This window comes from Paralichthys olivaceus, chromosome 16 (assembly GCF_024713975.1).
Source record: "Paralichthys olivaceus isolate ysfri-2021 chromosome 16, ASM2471397v2, whole genome shotgun sequence".
In the NCBI taxonomy this organism is placed as follows: domain Eukaryota; kingdom Metazoa; phylum Chordata; class Actinopteri; order Pleuronectiformes; family Paralichthyidae; genus Paralichthys; species Paralichthys olivaceus.
Window position 1 is genome coordinate 21063969 of NC_091108.1, and position 22774 is coordinate 21086742.

At 38.0% G+C, this 22774-nt stretch overlaps 1 protein-coding gene across 2 annotated transcripts in view; it reads right to left on the reverse strand.

The window, feature by feature from the left end:
- The window catches only part of LOC109638312 (cadherin-18-like), a 139816-nt gene that overhangs the window by 113013 nt on the left and 4029 nt on the right, over positions 1 to 22774 (reverse strand). For both annotated transcript variants that reach the window (XM_069511608.1, XM_069511609.1), the window contains exon 2: positions 502 to 1894. In XM_069511608.1, the coding sequence (XP_069367709.1) occupies positions 502 to 1401 (900 nt within the window). In that variant the 5' untranslated portion in view covers positions 1402 to 1894. The remainder of the gene's footprint in view (positions 1 to 501; positions 1895 to 22774) is intronic.

Sequence of the window (22774 nt, forward strand, 5' to 3'; positions counted from 1 at the left end):
TATTTATTCATCTATATTGATTGTACCTGTGAGGTTTCTCACAGTTTTCCTCCTAAATATTCAACATTTTCCATCCTGTTCCCCAGCTCTGCAGTTAATTGAATTCCCTCCATATGTTGTGACCCTTTCAAAATATGGCCTGCAATAACAACAATTCAACTTCTGAAGGCTTGATGCTATGAGTGTCTCTATGTTTGAAATGATGCAAACACTATTTTACAGTTACATCATGTGATACATAATAAATTGAAAATACACAGCAATAAAGGTATAGGTATAAAAATATAAAATGCTTCCCACATTAGTAATGGTTTTAACAAGGCAAAGCAAGCTTTAGAAATGTAAAAAAATGACTTGATTAATGATCAAGTTAATAATAATAAAACTGCAATAAATCAGGGACAGCTGTTCTTTGCTCAAGACATGTTTAGAGAAGAGAATAAGGGCTAATGGAAAATTGATCTACCAGTTGCACTTAAAAAAAAAAAAAAGATTTCTTACCTTTCCGACATACTGAGGCTCAGGTCCAATATTTCCCTCTAAAACAAAGAACTGGTTCCAGATCCAGCCTCTCTTGGGCCGATGGTGAGAATCCTTGTCTGTGTCCAACAACTTGGTTTGGTTCCTTTGTGCTCTGGTGGCTGTTCTGGAGATTGAGGGGGTGCTCTTGGTGTCCAATTTTGTATTTGTTTGTGAAGAAGGTCTGACTTTGGGATTGGATAGCGAAGCTGGGCTGGCATTGTAGGAGGTGCTTGGGCTCATCATAGCAGATGTGTTGGACCTTTGATTAGGACCGAAAATTGAAGATAATTTGGTGCTGGGGTCTGACTCAGGATTGGTCTTAGGCCCAGTCACTACCTTGGAGTTGGGACCTGGCTTGGGCTTGGGCTGCAACAAAGATCCAAGCCTTGGTTTTGGTACAGTTTTGGAGTTGATTTTTGAAACTTGCTTGGTATTGTTCAAGGTGTGTCTTGTCAACTGCTGAGATGCTGATTTGTATGGCAACCCTTGCCTTGAATCAGAACTGTGTTTGAGTCTAGTGTTTGAGCTTGATGCAGCCTGAGAGATTGCTGATGGAAATTTGGGTGTGTTAGACATGTGGGTGTCTGTGAGATAGAACATAGTATCAAGTCTTGGCTTTACCTGAAACTTGCTCCGGACATTTTTGGCAGTGTTCAAGAGTTGGCTGGGCATCAGAGCAGTCTTGTGTTTGTTAGCAGTTTTGCTTGGAATTGGGGTTGGTTCAGGTACTGACTTCAGTCTCTGGTTTGGGTACAGGTTGGGGTTAGAGTGAGGGCTCAGATTGACCCGGGTCCCATAACAACTCTGGGAGACAACACATAGGAAGGCCACCAGAGGACAAATACAGGAAACTGCAGCCGCACTGGCTGGAACTCTCATTGTAAAGACAAAATGGTCTGGAAATGTGTTCCCCTCTCACCTCCACTGTGTCAGACCACCTTGGGCATACACAAACACGCCCACAAATGCACTCAAACAGTCAGGTTTGCAGTCCTTTTTCCAGTGCAGCGTATCCAGGAATGCCCACATGGTGCAGTCCAAAGAATCATTTCATACAGTTCCCTCAGAAAAATAAAAACAAACTCCATAATCTGGTTCACAACTCCAAGGATGTGTGGACATTAGATGTTACTTGAAAATGTCAGGTTTCATTTTCTTCCTCCCAATGTTGTTCATACACGTGAAGTCCATTTGGATTTTAAGTCAAATTAGGATCCAAGTAGGTACAACTGAGGTCCATAGCGTACTTGTGCTTCAACACCACATCAATGCCTCAACAGCAATATCAACTGTGGCCAAAATCTGAAGTTTATTTTGAAAAATACAGTCAGGTGCAGACGGTTGGGTCTGGGCTCATCACATGTCTTCTGTCCTGAATGAAAGAAAGAAAGTAAAGAAAATCAATCATTGAGGGTTAATCATAACCCCTGAAATCCCAAAAATACCACAAAACTGTGATAAGCACAAAAAAGAATAAAATCAATGAATGTAAATAAAATATTTCTGCTTGGATACAACAATATATTTGCTTTGTCTTTGAAAATCTCATTGTCTATAGAACAAATTCTATCACTACAATGTTGCTTAAAATAAACAAATAAATAGTCATGTGACTGTTTTTCAGAGCATCAAAGCCAAGCACTTATAAAAGTAGATATTGTCCATTTATGGCAGCTCAGATTTAAAAGCAAGAAAAAAAATGAATAAAAGATGAAGATTCCAACATTCATTCTCTTTTTTTGTTTGCTTTAGATTAGTCCTCTGCCGGCCAGTCACTGACTTCAATGTTTATTACAGACTTTTTAAAGTTGTTTTTTGGAAACATTGTTCCTGTGAGTGCTGTGACTGAACCAAAACGTTAACGTAAAACTGACAAGTTGAGCTAAACAAGCAATGCTGTATTGGTTGGAGCCACACATGAAGGTAGGAAGTCCCTGCCATCTGCCTTTCCCATCCTATCTTAATCCTAACATCACAATTTAATTATCCTCCAGTCCCATGAGAATTCAGTGGGACCGGACAGGAGACATGATTTAGTATGAACCACACTTAGAGTTTGCAGCCATGCTAGATTCTCTGTGAGGCTGTACTGGTAACTTCTCCATTGTATTACCTGGACTTTCTGTACCAAATTTCCAGGGTATCCATGCAATAGCTGTCAAAAAAATGCAATAGCTATCTGTCAAATGTTGAAGTCTTAGACTAACAGGTAGGGTTGTTAAAAACCGTCCATCTAATCAAATGTTCATATATTAACAATATCATGTATTACTGATAATGAATAAATTTACCTTAATCGAACATAAGCCTAATTGTAACCTTATAATAATATGTCCACAGCCATGAATTGGACATTATTTCAAATCAATTAACAAAATATCCTATAATATGTCAGTTTAGGCTGCAAAGGTACTCTTGATAAAAAAAAACATTCAGATGCACACTATACCAGGAGTCAGGAGATGAATGGCTTTGCACTGCAGAGTATTGGCATTTAGTTGAGTATTTAGCCATACTTTTACTCCAAGTATACTAAGGAGAATTGAGCGGTCAAGGGTGTAAATGGTGTAAATGGCTGCCCTTATATTGTATCTTTGAAACCATGAGCAGAGCAATTTTACGGATTTTACCATGGAAATGAATCTGGAATTCATCAAAGATGTCATCGTGGTCCATGGCCTGTAATAGCTAACAATTAAAGGAAGTTCGGGTGAAGATTTATAGTGACTGTTTTTTTAAGAGTGGTTGAAAAATGGCATGCTTTAAATACTTCTACATAAGGAACTACAAACATCTTTGAAAAGAGAGGTTGTAATATGTCAAGAGTGCTTGATGGGGATGCATTTGGCAGACCATGACTGAATTCTTTAAACGATATTGTGCTAAACTGGCACAATAAAGAAATATGGGCTCGGCAGTCAACCCCAGGAGTACATGAAGGCAATATTTGACCTACATCCTGACCACCAAAACAGGATGTAAAACAGGGGTTCACCATTTTATCATGAACATGGTTCCTTGATGTAAATGATTGAACCTCTAGTTCAGTGTTTTTCCACTCCTCACTCTTCACAGTTTTTGAGTTTTTTGTTTTCGAGTTAGGCAATACGATGACAAACATTTTATTATAAGAACACACAATGTCATTGATGTGGGAAGGGAAAGCCATATTCTTACCCCTGGCAAAGACCTATGCAAATGTATCTGCACAATTGTTGCTGTTAGGAGTGTGATAATGGGCACTGGGGTTGCAAACAGTGTAAAAAACTTGTCTAAAACAGGAAAGGAGAGCTTTGCATCAGGGTATTCAGCAATGAACCTGCTTCATTTCCCACATGTAACAGTGACCTGAAGATTACTGATGCATACAATCATCTACATATATTGCAACATTGAGGTAAAGAAGTTTATTCATCAAGCTGCATTGGCTGCAGTGGAATGTAACCTATTTTGCAGATAATAGGGCCTGATTTGATGGGTTGTGATGAGGGTTGAACAAACTCATAGAAATTATGAGTTAATTAGATAGATTATATCGTCTAAAAACACTAATGAGATATCAATACTTGAGAATCAAGAGTATGGCCATAATTTTGTGTCAGCCCTGATGGAAAATGGAGACTCTCGGTGAGCAACAAACTGAAGTTTGACCCTGGGAGTACAGCTGTCAATGCAAACTATCACATAGCACCTTTAAACAAGTATGATTTACATATACAGTTGTCTATCACTGAGTTTTCCCACTGATCTGCAAACTAACCTCCCCACTTGTTCAATCAAGATTCTTTTGGTTCAATCAAGATTCTTTTCATTAATTCTACTTTCATTCAGTTTGTCAACTCCAGCCTCTCTTTTTCTCTTCCAATGATGAGCACATTTGCATACTTAAAGCAGAAAAAGAAAACGGATAACAGCATCGGACAAAAGCTTCAGATCCACCTGTCAAAATGTTCTGTCTGTATTTTTACAGGACTTTCAGTCCAAATCACTTGATCAATCAGCTGTACCATCCTCATGTGCAAGCATGTAGATGTAGAAATATGGCACAGACAATATGCCAGCAATAAATGTTTCATCAGTGATGGAGCCTGACTGCGGAAGCCTCTGCAGAAATGATTCTCCTTTTCTCCTTCCTCTCTCTCTGTTTTGTGAGACCTGCAATTGATTTATAATGAAAAGAGCAGGAGAAAGAACAAGAATTAACCACATTAATTACATTAACTTGTGCTAAGGAGCTAATTTGTGCCAGAAACCACGTGGATATGTAATACATGATATCATGTATCCTTGTACTGGAGGAGATTATTTTTTACGATCTCGTATAAGCTATTTACTGTGTCCTCTCTTTATTAATACACTTCCATATTAAAATGAATGAGGTGGGTGGATTTTGAAATGAATTGGCCTATTTATTTGATTGTGAATAATAATTTACTAATGATACCTCAAGGCCCAGAAAACCAGGTAGAATTTAAACATCTCCATCGGTAGAAATGCTGCAATTTGTCTTTTATTGATGTATACAATAAATACGTCACCAAAGTGGTTTGAATTTGAGCACTTTAAAAAATTACAGCTCTTAAAATATTGAAGCACGCATTGCTATCTCTCTGGGCGAACATATTTTCTATCAATCAGTCATCTCTGGTGGAAAATACAACGTTCCACCTGCTTTGCTCAAGTCCCTTTGCTGCCAGCCATTCTGTTGAGTTTATTAACCATGTCCTATGAATGCACAGAGCTACCATGCTACTGCAATTACATGAATGACTTTGACAGTTCAGGAGTCAGGCAGCATTATATTTACAGAAAGAACACGCTGACACTTCATAGATCTAATAGGCTGTAATAAGAGAGAAAACCCTGTGTACTTAGTAACCATGAATTATTAATTTGAAAGGAGAATAAGACAATAACAAAATCTGCTAGGTTACATTATGTAACTCCAGACTGAGTAGACTTAGTCAGCTCCAAATCATAAATCAATGCTGAAGACTCTTCTGTTTGCCACAGATTTTTATTTAATCAAGTAATCACTCTTTTATTTTGTATTCTATTTGTGTATCCTTTTAATTTGTAATAAATTATTGATTTCTTTGAATGCTTTTTTTATTGTCTCGTGTTGTTTTTAAAATATGTCATGATGACTTTTGTATTTTAAGTAAAGCACTTTGAATCGCCATGTTGTGGTATACAAATAAATGTACCTATCATTGCCTTTTCAGGTAAGAGGCTCTATAGGATTTTAACCCTGTAAACACACCAACACCTTAAGATTTACGTTCCAATGGCAGCGTTCACTGCCAAAGTGAGCCTCAACCCTTCTTTAACCTTAGCCTTATCATAACCTCCCGTGGAGTTAGTAAGTAAAACGTTTCTGTTCATTTTAAACACATTTTTCCACTTGAAAATAAAACAGCCTCAGGTTCTTCATAAAATTCACTGCTCACTGTGATTGTCTGTTATAAAACCCGACAGTGAAGGCTTTTCGAGAGAAGTTAAGAAGTTGTCACAGTTGTAGTTGCTCTGATGACACGCCACTGACAGATGAACTATTAACACATACAACTCCTGGCTCTGCTAAACATCTTTTAGTTTGCTGATTTCTAACAGTAGTTGAAGCTTTGCAGCATGAAACTGTTCATTTTACTATTTTTGTGAATAAGAACTTCCCATTAATGAAGTGGAACACGTTGCCTTTTAAGGCAATTTTAGGGTCATCAATTTTGCTGCATGATCACATTTCATACGAGCTTTCTCATGAGAAGATGGTATTTATTATTCTGAAACAAACTATTTACAAAAGGTCTGTGATTTTATCCCACTTTAAATTCTCACATGAGCAAACCTCACAGGAAAGTACAGTCAATAATACAAAAAATGCCCAATGGACATAATAAGGACTATTGTGTGTGGTTAGATCCATGCTACTTGTTTGCAGTAGCACTTTTTAAAACATGATTGATCATGTTACAAAAGTGATTGGTTGCACTGTTTATTTAAAATGTCCTTTCCACTTGTATTCAGACAGGCCACTCTCTTTAGTTAAAGGCCGCAGAAACAATTCTAAACAATTTTTCAGAACTTTGAATTCGGAAAAAATATATATACAGCAAAGTCAGCATGAGCAAAAGTTAAGATGATTAATTCATTTTTTTACTTTTTTATTTCACCAACTCTTCTTCAGTGTAAATCACCTCAAATCGAAATTAAACTAAGATATCTGAGGGGAAAAAAAAGAAACTGAAAACAAAACAATTGTTGTTTGTATAACTATAACAATAATGACAATAATGTCCTTAAATACAACATTCCAGGATGGTTTGAATTTCAACATGTTAACACAGGAAGCCAAATTAGAAAGACACCTTGGGTCGAGTGCTTGAAAAGTTAATTTTAGAAAACACACAGATTCCATAAAAAACATTAGAACTGTCATGAGTGTCTTTTTTAAAGGTTTGCCGTTTGGAAATTGATCTAAATGGCTAAGTGCAGCTCAATGTTCCTTTCATAAGCATAGTCCATTAATCTATGATCTTCAGCATGAATAGTGTGGTGCACAATGTTTCATTGGGTACAAAGTAAAAAAAAACACAAGCTGTTAGGTCAGCAGCTATGTGTAATTATCTAACTAGCAAATGTGATGGACTGCTTGGTTAATTGTAGAATCAATGTTTAAGGAGTTTGAAAAGTTTGGTGTTTCAGACTGAGGACACTTCGTAGGCTGAGGAGAGTCCAATGAGAATGCAGCATGCCACATTATCAAGACCAGCCAGCCCTGAGGGTCCCTCAATGCTGTTGGTCTTTGAGGACTCCAGCCCCTGTGCATTATTCTTCTGGCTGTTCCAGACAAGAAACACATATACTAATGTATATGTAGTCTACATGCAGTCACACTGTGCAGAATTTAGACTTTAGAATTTAGACTTTATTCCTGTAGTCTTTCTTGAGTATATCTTGTTAAAAATGCTACAGACTGAAAAGGACACAATGACAGCATGCCTCATTTAGGAGAATGTTATGTTTGAAATCCTTTGGTGAATAACAATTGAATGTTTGCAACAACATTTAACAAATTAATCGTATTATTATGACCCCTGTTTGTCCCTTTTCATCTCACAGGAATGTGTTCCATTAAAAGAGTTTTATGCTGATCAAATGATTCCCCTTGGAGTTTGATTTGCAGCTTGTGAATGACATGATTCAAGTGGAACACCTCTGCACCTTCAGAGGTTGTAGTGATCTGAAAGATACAAACTTGTTGTTTTGGGAGAAGGACAGTCTCAGTTCATTGCTTTGGCTCTAGTCTGCACGGGAAGGTCACTGTTCACTGTGTCGTGCTTCAAGAAGCCTCAAGTCAATGAAAAACCTGTTTAAAATCAGGTTATAACTATTCCTGTAAAGTGAGTACCATAAAAAGTGCTTTATAAATGATAGTTATTATATTATTGATTTAATTATTGACTAAAAAAAAGGAAGACAACTGGACCTGGATGTCTCATATTTGTCTTCCTACAGTGACATTAATAGAGGATAGATGTAGATGTAGATAAAACAAGAAGAAGGTAAGAGTCAGGCAGGTGTCCACTAAAAGAACTTTAAGATCTAACCTGTGGACATTATCCAAATCCAGCGTTTTCCACAGAATGAATTATATTTATGGGTAAACAGGATTCACATGCAGGTGCATGAAGGTCACTTTCACATGCAATAGATTCTTAGCGACACAAATGAAAGATCAATTCTTGTGTGAGAGACAGATTGCATGCCCACAACTGCACCTGAAACTATGAGGTCTGACTGACTATGTGGATGGTAACAATGTTATAGACCATAGCGTGAGCAAGCGGTACCTTGTTGTCCTGAAAACACGTGGTAGTGCAATTGCATGAGCTAGCATGCAGCTAATAGCGCTGCAAATAGTAAGTGAGCAGTCTAAAAATGTTTTGGTACATTATGAAACTGTGGCAGGATAAATTAGAATATGGCAAGCCAACACAGGTTAGATAATAAAAACACTGCAAACTGTGATAACTTGCCTTTTCAGACTGACCCTCTAATGACTGCAGAGACAAGGAAGAGGTCAGTCTCAGCAATCCACCATCCTGGATTCAAAACAGGAAAGGAGAGCTTTGCATCAGGGTAATCAGCAAAGAACCTGCTTCATTTCCCACATATAACAGTAACTAGAAGATTACTGATGCATACAACGCCAAGCGGCTGATCATCTACATATAGCATATATCTACAGAGGTTGTACCACTTTTACATAATAATGGTATGTGTTGCACAAATACAACCATTTACAAATGGCAGGTTTCCTTATCATAAACATCCCCTGCTGCCAATGATAGCAACCACATGCTGGCCTGTATATTTGTGCACAAAATTAAACAAAACATTGTTGGAAGACACTACATGTGGTCAAAGATGTCGGAGGATACTTTTAATTACATTATAGTTGCTATGTGAATGTACTGCAGAGAGTGGAGCTTTGGGAATATCGGCTTTGGCACAGAAAACATAACCTCAAATGAAATGGGATTTGGAATTTCAACACTCCCAAAACATATTATTAAAGGTGTTCCAATGCATCCTTGAAGCTAGTTGAAAATATTGGTTGTTGGCAAATGCATTTCTATAAGACTCATACAAAGCCGAGTCATATTCTTTACTGGTGATGTAGTACTACTTCTGTTAAGTACTTGGCAACTGTTGCCAGAAGAGCATGCTTATTGTTAAAATAAAGCGATTGTCGCGGTATCATGGTTTCTGGTTTAAAGCTCATAAAACATCTACTTGAACATTCATTGCACCAATTAAAAAACAACAACAAGCAAACAACAAAATCCACAGGATGTAATTTTGCTAATGATCGCAATATAATCTTTTGCAGACAACACATACTGATTTGCAGCCCAGGTGGTCTTGTGTCATACATAAGTGACTAAAGTAAACCTCTAAGATTTAGATTATATAAGGATTACGTAATTTGATGTGAAAAAAAAATGCCTTGTTCCCACAAAAGTTTAATTCTAACAATCCAACCCAGGATGCTGGAAACATAACACAGGGTATTGTCAATTTACAGTTCCATGCTAAAACATGTGTGTTACATAGAACAGCATGAGTAAATATCAGCACAGGTTCTGTCTGATTGTATCACCGATGGGATCGAACGGGCTGCAATGTCATTGTTTGTCTTTGATGTAAGAGCACTAGAGGATTTGGCATTAGTCTTAATTAACATCAGCATTTGGTTTACTTGAAAAGACGTACAGGGATATACTGTAACAACTAACAAACAGGAACATCTTCACTGTGGGTATTTTACTGATTCCAAGAAACATCATGGATTAACTGAATATCATCTTGACAAAAGGTATCTGCTTCACCACCCATCACTCTGAATATTGTATCTTATCATACGTCTTATGTCTGTGAGGGGAGTTCAGAAAAGTTGGCTTAGCAATGGCGAAAAAACCTCCACCTTCAGGAACTGCTGCTGTATCACGTTCCCCTGGATGAGACTATTCTACAGCCTTCTGGAGCAGAAACAATTCATGGCCAAAGAGCGTGGAAACCCCATGACCCAAAGTACTGGCTTAAGACATAAAGGGGCCTAGCAAGGGTAAAATGTATGTGTGTGTGTTACAGAATGAACTCCCATCACATTCACATTTAAAATAAAATGACTCACAAAGAAGAAAAGCACGTTGTACATATGTTGATTCCAGCAATCCTGAACGGGTAAACTAATTAAGCTGAAAACAAATTGGCTGAGATAAAGCTGTTGGAGTTGACTGTATTTAAAAGACTGAACTGTAGTTGAAGTGATGCGTCCCATGAACAGCAAGATAGAAAACAGTGGAAGAAACCGCCCTTCTGCTGCAAACCAAGGGCAGAGGCTGCGATACAATTTCTTTTGGTTTCTAGAGATCTATCAAAACCAATTAGCCATGGATTAGCATCCAATGTTGCTAATTATGATGCTAATTGGAGGGGAATACACAGCAGACCTCAGAAGGAAGGCTGAGGATGTGACTTGAATAACAACAAGGTTTCTATCAACATACATAATAATTATGCTCATCATTTTTTTAAAATGTTAATTCTATCACACGCCCCTTTTTTTCAAGATGATAAATCACATACACTTGCAGGGTTGTGGTTTTCATTCCTGTGGTGAAGGTTATTTCACACAATCAGAGTTACAGTTGTAATCCACCTAAAAATATGTTAGAACTCAAACTAGCAATGCATGATGCAGGACTGCAGTAACTGTGAACAGCGGTGTTGCCAGACTTATCCTTATTCTCCCACCACCTCACTAAATGATTCATTCAGCCGTTTCTGACTGATGTATAATGTAAAATTACAATACGGACCCCGGAACCACAAGACACCTGGAATGGTTTGACTGTGGGAGCTTTCAGAGCCTGCTGTGCAACTGAACGCTTGTGCTGGCAGTGAAACTTCAGACACATAAAAGAAGATAAAGAAAGTGTGTGAAAAGCACTGAAACCTAAAAGCTAAATACTGTATCTTCATAACACAGCAGCAGAGGGTGAAGACAGCCATGACTACTGAAAAGGCTTCAGGTAGACAGACAGTCGGACAGAAAGGCAGTGAAAATATTTACATGTTGTATTGACTATTTAAGGATTTGTGAAGGCGATGCTTTTAAGGACGGCGCAGCAAATACTTTCATTCAATCAGAGCATGAGTTTGAAGTTTTGTTTAAACATGAAACTTGGCTCAAAGGTTTCTTGCACACGGTTGCTAATGTCCTTTGTGCTCGGTAGTTAATTCAAGTGTAAAATGTAAATATGAATGAATGAGGCTCATCACATGGCACATTGTTTAATTCTCGGCTTTGAGTCACATTTATATTTTATGTTTGCCTGTGGGTGTGCTGAAGCCATACATTTAAAATAAATTCTCACTGACAGCCAACACTCGTTAATCTACCATTTACCATACACCAATAAGTTGAAAATGTTCTGTTTAGTATGGAGCATTTAAAAGAAATACCAACACAACTTAAAAAAGAAAAGTTTAATATCGCATGTGCCACAGACAGCACAAACAATAGAACATGGTGATTCACACCTCATCACACATGTGCAGCTGATGTGAACAGATACAACTGACCAACAGGCTGTTTACATTAACTACCACTATGGCAACTGTAATGTTTATTTGTCCCACCATAGTTTCATAATGATCAAAAACATTGTATACTTCCCATAACAACATAACACATTTATAACTTAGTGTTGTGTGCCATTGTTTGATTGTCCAGCTGTGTATAGTGTTCACTGTACCACTGTCGCTCTGTCCCTGCTCTCTCTCCCAAATACTTCGGTTTCCTGTCTGTCACAGTCGGACTAACCATCTGCAGCACTGGAAGAAATCCTGCCACGTTGGTGAACTGACAAAACATCCATAAAGGTTTTAATCTTTCCTACAGTCAGAACCTGGCAACAATCTGGCTTTACCGGCGTGTTCCTGCGACGGCCATGGGGTCACTCTGGGGTGCTTAAGAGCACACAGCATGCATGTTCAGCAGAAAATCACTGTAATCAAACATCCTTATAAACAGGCCAGGCCTTCCCGAGTCCTCAGCACAGCAGACAGCTTGTCGTCTGGTTTTTATTCAGACACAGCAACGTGTCCACATGCTTTTGGGTCTGATGACAGTCTGTTAACAGTGGGACCCTCTCAGATGGTACCATTAATACTTGTCAGTTAAGCAGTTAATGATGAACATCCCGAAGCTGAATTCAGTGTTATTTGAAACACAACTTCATAATGTCATTTTTTGTCACTTGCAAATTACATGGTCAAAAACATTTTTACAATTGTTCGGTCTCTGCTGGGAGCCGCTAATCACCCTAAAATGTAACTTTTAAAATATAATCATCGCCAACATCATCATTTGAACCAATAATATCACCGCCAGTGACCTGTGAACTCATATAAAGGGTCTCATGTCTCCACATCCCTATGTAACCGCTAGCCATTGTCTAAATTAAGCTCCAGCATCAAAATGGAAGATGGACTATCTAATTTTAGAGATGCCTCTACCATCTCTCAGAGGAAGTACAGACTATTCTGCTAAGATCTTTGTTCTAGGCTGCACACTGTTTTAAAAGGGAACTATTTTGAGATAAAATTGTTATTTACTCATTTTCATGTTGGTAAAATTACTGTTTTCTATCCCTTATCCTTCAGGCATAAAAGGGACAAATTAAGCTTATTCCCACCTATTATACCATTATTGTGAGACTCCACTAGATAGCATTGTATGATTTGCAATTTGAAAACAATCCTCATTTACCTCAAACCTCCTGTTACTCTGTCCCTCAGTTGAGTCTGAATGAGATATTAGCTCAGGAAAGTACTCTTTGTTCTGGCTTGACAAATGTTGGTACGTCTGCTGGGGGACAGCACATCCAGCACTTGTAAGCACTGCTGAACCACTAACCAAAACTAGGAAACAGAACATAAGTGATTGAAAATAACACCCTCTAAAGTCCGTCCTTCATGGTTGATCCCGAATCAAATCCAGAGCACAAACATCCAAACCAACAGAGATTACAGCAGATCATCTGTTTGCTAAATATAATGTGTATTATTACCTCCATTATGTAACATAACAATGGATTTATCATTTCAATAACAAATTGTATACATGACTGTAAATAGTGTGGAAAAAGGCACTAAAATTTAGTAGTAAGTTGTTGTTCTGCTAAGTACAAGCTGCACTGGAAGCAGATTTAAGATCATGTTTTGCATCAATGGCTTCAAAATTGTCTTTTAAACCAAAACAGGCATTACACAATAATTTCCCATTAATATCCCTTTAATTTCTCAAGATTTTCTGGTGTCAGCTGCTTCAGAGACTCAGCTTTTAATGTGTAAGAGTCTGTATGAATTTCTTCTTTCAAGTCACTCAGTCTTGCTCTAAATGCAAATGTGTGTTCTGTTGCAGTGTTGGGCATAACAAATGTGAAGCGGGGGGAGGATGAGCTATGTTTTACACCCTGTCTGAAGCCAGTGTAACTAAACATTCCCAGACTGTCTCTTGCACTTACACTTCTGCCAGGTTCTCTGGATACGTTTGATTATAGAACATCAATTACTAAGTGCAAACCGTGTTAATGCTTGATACGCTGTATGCTAACACTTTGCATGCTGCACGTTTCCATCCATTTAAAGGATGCATGTCATTTGGATGGATGAATGAGCTGAATGCACCGTTCAGGGCATGCAGGGCTCTCCACAAAGAGACGCTGATTGATGAAGTGGATGGCTAGATGGGTGGATGGATGAATGGTAAGGTGATGGTAAACCAAAGCACATTCCATCCGGACTCTCTGTACGTGGTTTGCATGAAGATGTACCTTGCTTAAATTTGTTAAATTTGTTTGTGGTTTAGTTTAAAAAAGGCTTGTCAAGATCCCAGTATCCCCTTCCTTTCTAAAAACTCCATCTATCGCAGGTTTTTTTTTGTGTGTGATGTCTGTTACAGACGGTGGATTTGACAGGGCATACACAATATAAAGATTGGACAATCTGATGAAAAACAACAAGTAGAACATGGCGAACACCTTCAACAACAAGTGATTGTTGGTACTAGTGTGGGAAAACATTTACTGAAGCAAACACACAGGGTGGATGTTATCTAGGCAGAGAGGGTCATAAACACTCAGTCAGATGTTGATGTTTGGAAACTCGCGTTGCAGAAGGTCTCCTCGTTCCCATTATCAAGCCTAGACCAGCTCATTTAAGATCATTGGCATCCACTTCAGACTCTTCTGGAAGACAACTACTATACAACACTATATGGTGTCATCCACACTACAACACATATGGTGCCATGACCTTACAGATGTTTGGAAATCTTGGAAACATTCGAGGTAATGTAAGTATACAACTCAACAAATTATAACATGTAAAAGCAACCAGACCTGTTTTATATTTGTTATATGTTAATTTGGAGAAGTTACAAATGCTAAAACCTTGGCTTGAACATTTAAGTATTTCTCTCTGATATTAAATATTCATAACAACATTTACACTTAAGGTTACAACAATTTGTGGGTATTATTTATAAGTTAGAGATTTATGGTTTGCTGCTCAGTAACTCCAAGGAAGCTGTTCTAGTACATTGGGACTTTGACTTGATCAAATCTTATTGGAAATGACCAGACAACCCACAAACTGTCTTAAGATTCTAGTTTGAATGCATTAGATTCCAGTTTGATTGCAGAGCTGTGACAGCGCTTCAGGGTTTGACACAAGCTTTGTCTAACAGCACTCCTCTCACTGCAAAGCAGCGAGAAGAGAACAGAGAAAAGGAAGAGATGCAGAAGTCTCCCATGCGAAATAACGCACGCAAAAAAAAACAAACAGAAGGAAAACAGGTTTTCAGGGCTTTGAAAGCCACCGTGGATACAATTAGCATGCACCACGTATCATCACGTTATCCTGACGGCATTCATTTGCTGTAAAATGTGACAATTGGTGCTGTCTGTGTTTCTGAGATGAGGTTACAGTGCATGCTGTTAGAGCACAACACATAAATACTGCGACCTGCTTATAGCCAGCAGCATGTTATAAAAATATGTTGCTGTGAAGTGCACACAGACACAAACACATACTCTTTTTTTTAGATACTATATTGACAGCTCATTACTCCCATACACTCAATTATATGTATCTTCTCTCATGACTGTGTTGACTTATATCTACTGCTGACAAACAACTCGGGAGTTATATTTGGAATTCATGAAAAAGTTGTCATGTAAAAGCAAGATTCAAATTCAAATTCAAAAGACTTTATTGTCATTGCACGGTCGTACTTCGTACACTAGCACAATGAAGCTGCTCCTTCTTCCCTACACTGATGAGATCTGAGTGAAGACATGTTCAGTGACGAGTCAGTGACCTGTGACAAATCACTGTATGACACTGGGTTGTCACAACAGTAATATATTAGAGTTAGGTCTGGGTTGTTGTGTGTAATATGTTAAATAAAAGATAAAGACACATAAACACAATATGTCAACCACCTAAAAAACACAGTGTAAACATTGTTTTCATATAACTACTTTTTATGTACTCATTTTTGTAATAAAAAATGAAATTATAGTAATATACTGTATTGTATCATATTTTGCCATATCTTTGTATTTGTCATATCTCTCAACCTGTTAAACCAAAATATAATAAGGTCCCAAATATAATTAGAATAGAATAGAAAAATATAATAAGAAGTCTTTATTGTCATTGTATGATGATGAAATGTATGGTGCCACTCCATAAGGTGTATAGAAACATTATGCACATATATAAAAAGACACAAGATAAACCATATTTCATACATGAGCTGTAACATCTTCCTGAGGGCAGGGTGAGAGCAATTAGATCCTACTGTTAATAAAATATATTTTCATAACTTATTTTAGATTTTATCCTTCATAATTTCTGGTTTGTGTTTTGATAGGCACCTGCGACCTCTCCATCTAACATTTCACTGTACTTGTGCAGCGACAATGAAGAAAACTTTAATTTTGATCTCTGAACCGTTCTCTGAGAAAAATATCATCATTCATTCAGAATCATTAATGTCAGATGTTTAGATGTTGAATAATTAGTGGCGTCTGAAAGAAAGGAAGAATGGTGACGGTGGGACGGTGAAATGCCATGTGATCTTTCATCTCTGTTTGTTTGCAGAAATTTAATGTAGAATAATCCTCTTGATGTTTTCACTAGTTCGTTTCAACTAAATTGTATGAATTGTAGTTTTCTTTACCCCAGAAAAGGCCCTTTATATTTAAATACTTTATATTTACATATTTTCATTTAGTCCAGACTGGACAAACTAAACACCTTTTGAGTTTTTATGACAACTGAAGCTACCACAGTTTCTTTTTCATGTTATGAGGGAGAGGGTGAGGTGAGGGGTGTTCAGCTGCAACAAGCAATTTCAACACTCGATATCACTAAATTCTACACACTGTACCTATAATGTACATATTAACTGCATTGCATTTGACATAGAATGGCAAAAATCAATTGATCGTAAATAAAGTGACAATCATTTTTCGTTACTCATAAGAGTGGATATAATTTCAATTATTTGTTGAGTTACTGTTTATATATACCATATATGCAATTAGATAACATTTTGTTTGGGGCCTATAGTGAGAACTGAAGACACTTTATACATATAGAGTGAGGTTGAGACTTTACTGAACCATAACCAGAGGATTTGAATATATCCCTCCCAACCAGACGTCTCTCCATTGGCTGCCTAGTCGCAGTAGAGCTGTATATAAAGTACTCACCATGACCTAAAAAGCTCATAGTGCTGTACATTCACTCTCTCATTCAACCACATACGCAAGATTTCTTTTACCTTCAACCAAAAACATTAATTTCTAGAAAACCTCTAAGGTCATACTTAAAACGAACCTGTTTCTTTTGTAATACTGTCCTTTAAATAAACGGATTTGACATGATGTGTAAAAGCTATTGTCAGCTAAAGGTCAGTTAGTATCTCTACATGAATAAAGAATATGAATACATACATACTGTAGAATAGATGTACTGCAGCAGTGGTACTAAGAGGTAATAGAAAACATTTTTCCGCTGTGTTCGTTTTTCTGGATTGTTCCCTCTGTAAAATTCACAATGCAATTCAATATGCTTCTCCTACAAAATCTTTAATAAGCCCCAACTCATATTATCCCAGTAGATCACTTTGTTCCCTAAATACAGGCTCTCTTGTGGCTCCTAGAATCTGTGAGAGTGGAAAGGGAAGCAGAGGCTTCAGATACCAGGCTTCTCTTCTGTGGAACCAGATCCCATTCTGTAGACGGATACCATCTCTACATTTAAAGTTAAACTTTCAACATTTCTCCTTGATGAAGCTGATAGTCAGGTCTCTCTCTCATTCTGCAGGAACTGTATCTCTGACTCCAGAGCTGCAGGATCCAGATATGACACTATACTCACCAATTACTATACATTTTTATCATGGATTATTATTAATAATAATAATTGGTGCCACTATCATTCATAATTGTTCTCTATGTATAGATTTCACTCATTAAAATGTCACTGGTTACAAAACTGTTTCTGGTTTCTCTCTCTCTCTCTCTCTTCTCTCCCATCTTTACCCAACATCTCTCCTCTCTTCCCCATTTGTATCCGCTCACCCGACCGGACGAGGCAGATGGCCACCAACATCAAGTTTAATTAAAGGGAATGTGTTCTCTCTGTAGTCACCAAAGTGTTAGCTCATTGTAAGAACTGTTGCATTTCTCTATTTTACTGTAAGGTCTCCACCTTACTATGTAACATTTTTTGACATAATGTATATTGTGATTTGGTGGAATACCGAAACTCAAATTGAATTAAGTGAAACTGCTGTAAGGACCATCATGCACTTGACACTTCTCTGGGGTGGAGCTGCAAGAATCAGATCTAAAACTCTTACTCTCTCTAATATTCTTTATGGTTGGTGTTGCTACCATGGCTGCTACTGTTATTGACAACATTACCTACCCTGAGTCTGTTTCTGTTGAATGTTTCTATCTTTTTATTTATTTATTTATTCTTACCACTGTAACCAAGTGTTTGCCTATAGTGGGAATTGTGTGTTTCTCTTTGTAACGCAACAACTTCTAAAGCGTTCTCTGTAAAGTGCCTTGGGATAACGTATGTTGCGATTTGGTGCAATGATATATTAAATAGAGAAGTAAAGAAACCGTATGACAAACCTTGCGAGCTGTGACTTTAAGTGTCAGGGCTGACATGATCATTCCTGTTGCTGTGTCCGCCGGGGCGAGTGTGATCCACATGGGAGCCACGTGACTGCTTTTGTCACTGCACTCTTTTTGCATTTGTTAGTCAGCTGATGTAAACAGACAAGTCCGTCAGCTAGAGGAATATATGGTATTGAGTTTCATGCTTTCCGCTTTATTGTTAAAAATAGCAGCGGTAGCGGTGGAGTTTTTGTCTCCACATCTTGTAGGAAGCTCATCAAAGAGAGCTCTCAGTCATTATCCCATTTAAATGCTTGTTGCTGTGTTTTTAAGGCTTTCTGCTGCAATGCTATACAAACTGTATTTGATGTTTTGCTCTCTCTGGAGTCCTGTTTGATTTGGATATTTTTTGTCTTAAAAAAAAATGTGTTGTCCAACCTCATGTGTCTTTTTATAGCTTCACAGACAGGGGCCACACTTGAAGGCAGAGGAAAAAGCCTGCTGTACCAGAGAGAGAAGGGAAATGCACATGGGCATAATGATGCACACTTTCAGACGGTCTCTCCTGGAGACATCCATGGTGTTGCATTCGGTTGTACATGTGAGAAGTGACAGAAACAGAAGTGTAAAAACTGGAGAGAAAAAAAAGTCAGGGCTTAGAGAGAGAAAGTCAAACTGAGGCTGTTCTCTCACCTCCGCACCGCTGCCTGAAAAAGTCATAGAAATCTTCAGACACATTTGACATAAAAAAGGTGTGAAGAAGGGATTAGTCTGTCGCACCCGCAGCTCTGACCGCACATCTAGAGTCACCAGAGGGTAGGTGAACATCTCTATAGCTCAAAGATGTGCTGGCTCTTTGTAACAGAGATTCAAACTGGAAAATATCTGACTTCAAATGTTTTAAAACAAATACAAACGTGTCATGAACTTAAGATATCTCACAAGTTGTCCAAAAAGAGTATTCAGAACTTTTGAAATGTACTGGAATATAAGCTTCTTTTTGTACAGATTCCACAATGTTTGTATAATGCAGTATTAGTAAGTGTGTGTTTGTGTGTGTGTGTGTGTGTGTGTGTGTGTGTGTGTGTGTGTGTGATCAGATCAGTTTTAGAAAGAACAGCAAAAATCCACATGAGATGGCTCCAAAGCTTGGGAATTTCATTTTAATCAGATCTCTACAGATGCATCTCAGTTCAGACACTGGCTGCTCAAATATTTTAAGTCTCTCACCATGCAACACACAACAATGGCATTAAATCCAGAGTGGCAGTAGCTACGAAGTTGCTGACGCCTATGTCGCTAATACAGTAACCCATGTGGACAGGTTGGTGATGCCTAAACAAAAATCTGATGTGATCACTTGCAAATAGCAGTGTTGACAGTCTGTCCCTAAAGATCTGATTTGAGGAACCTGCTGTCTTAACAAATCCTTGGACCTTTGGAGTGAGGACATTTGGGGAAAGAGAGGACATTTGGGGATTGTGAGGATGCTTTGGCCGGTCCTCACAGCTTTAAACAGCTGTTTGAGTTGCCATCAGACTAGAAAAGTGGTACGATATACATTTACTTCTAACCTGAATCTTAAAACTCTCAACCCTCAAAGTGCTTCAGCTATGTCTCATTCACCCATTCTTACACAGAGCCACACACACACGAGGCAGCGTCAGGAGCAGTTAGGGCTTCACTTTCTTGCTCAAGAAGACTTGCTCTGCACAGGGCTGTCTGGGCAGCTATGTCTCAGGAGGTAGAGCAGTTCACCCACAGTTGGAGGTTCAATCCCATGGCTCCTCCATTCCTGGGCAGGATACCGAACCCAAAGTTGCCTCTGACGGCTGTGTGGTTAATGTATGATAGAGAAGACATATGCAAAGCATATACTCTATATATATCTATTTATATAGTTATATATAAATTTTATTTACATGTGATGAAATAATTATTAAATAAGTATCTAATTGTGGCTAATGAATAAATATACAGAAATAATTTTATCTCAAAACTGCATTATATCCATTTTGTATCAATGGATTCAGGAAAACTTCAATTTCATGTATAAAGGCTTTGATTCAGTGTGTATTGAATATGTCAAACTTTTTTCAAATCATTTAAATCTAAATTTTACTTGACTGATTTTGAAAGTTTTGATTTAGAGATGTGTAGACACGAGTGTTGACAGTGTTCACAGCAAATGTAATCAAATCCTTTGGGGCTTTTGGGAAACATTCCTAAAGCTGTGTTTTAGTCATTAATGAGTGTAGACTTTGACTCTGAGGTGAGGCAGTAGCATGCTTGTGCTGGACAAACAAACACTCACATACACACACACACGCAAGCACACACAACCACGAACACACTGGAGCCAGGGGAGAACGGCTGTCCACCTCTTGGGAATATATATTTGAGTTTGCGTTATTGAAGAAGTTGGACTTTAAGCCCTCCAGAGAGAGCGGAGGAGTGGAAGAGCCAGTGGAGTGTGATAAAGAAGCATGTGTGTGTGAGTAACAGCAAAAGACAACCTAAGTGAATTGAACTGTGTGGGACTGGTCTGTGCTGAGTTTAAACACAGTAGCACTGATGCTGGTCAGAATGATCTTTTGGGGATCCTTTGACTTTACATGTAGTGCCACCCACTGGGTCAAAATCTGTCCATCACTTTGGTTTAGGACCAAATATATACAGAACTACTAGAACGGTCAATCAGTGTCCTTTGTCTCTGGAACATGCTGACATTAATGGCTGGAGTTTGTGTAAACTAGTTTAGTTGAAAAATATTTTCGAGGTCTTAATGCTCTCACGGCTTTTTTTGAATTTTCACAGAGGGACACTTCAGCCAAAACTTGAGACTGAATTTACACTTTAAACTGTTATTTTTTTTAAACTAAAAGCTTCTGGTGTGCATGCAAGATTATACAGCACTGCTGATTTATTACTCCATGCTGTGGTAAAAAAGAGAAGGTAAAAAACACCTTAAGTGGCACTAATTCTATTTTAAGAAGATGACTTTAGCCCGATTAGTTGTGCAAGTCAAAAAAAAAAAACAACAAAAACAAAAAAGAACAGAGGAAGATGCAATCTATGTTATTTTGTTTGCATGCTTTTTAAAAACTGAGGTCGAAGCCATCTTTGACATTGTTTTCACCATCACAAAGGTCTGAGAACTGGTTCAAGTTACTCCCTAATTACTGCTAGCATGCTGCCTAGCACTCATGTGAAACATTATTTATTGCTGTACGTGAATGGACAATGCCATCGTTTACACTTGGGCTCCATTTGGTCACAGAGCATCCCTGACCACATCCAGAGCCGATCAGTGCTGTCTTCATCGTATCTCGGGAATCGCTCCTTCATGTTGGCGAGGTCAATGTGATTGCAGTCTGATAAGTCTACACACATATTTTAATGTCAGGTGTAAATGGGGTGCTAATGTTCTTTGGAACTGTAAATTCACAGTTATTTTTGTCTTGCAGACAGGTTTTCACATCTTACATAAAGCTGTGAAAAATTACAGTTTGGGAAAAGGTTAGGTCTTCATTTGCCAGATTAAAAATCTCCCATCAGACTGACTCAATAGTATGCCTTACAAATGACATTCAAGGGCAAGTATTCTGTAATGTGTTGTGAAATAACCCTCCAAACACTGTACAAGGATGTAACTCAAGTTAATGTCCTCTTGCCTTTTCCTTAGAGGCTGACAGCATGTATCTGTATCTGTGTGGGAACAGTCACAGCTCAGATAGGTGATACTGATAACCTCACATGTTAAGAAGCATCAGACTTACTTCAGTACAAACAGCCATTGGGAATCCCTCCTTGAATGCCCCGGAGATTGTAAACCTTATGTCTTGATTGAAAGACTAAATCATGGTAATTTTACATGAGCTCCATCAAACTGATGATATCCTTCTGTGTGACATTCTGCTCTTGAATTTGAGGTGATGGCCAAGAATACTTGGGTTGTGTTGTTGAATTCACAAGTAGGGCAAATTAGAAGACTGACTTCGTTATTAAAATAATGTGGAAATAAATGAACGAGAGCCTTCCTCCGCATTCTGATGGGGCCATGAGAAAATGAGTATGGGTAACCCATATTGGATTACTCAATAAACTCTAAAAAGATGAGAGGGAGGCAGAAGAGGGATTCCTAAAATGTGAGGACCCATTGACCAGGAGGGTAATTTAGCTCAATTCATTTCTTGCAAGTGTTAATGTCTCCATAGAGACAGTCCACAGGAGTGCAATTATTAAAGCTGGATCCATTACAAAGTCACAACCCACAATAATTATGTAACAATATAAATAAATGGATTCCCAAGACATGAATGACAATCCCAGTCTGAAATCTACTGAAAATAATAGGCAAAATAAAATTAATGACATTCCTCCTGATTATCATGGCACCTATTTTAAATGAACTTTGTGTGAATAAATGAGTTAACGACTTAACCAGGCCGTAGCACAAATAAATGTTTGAA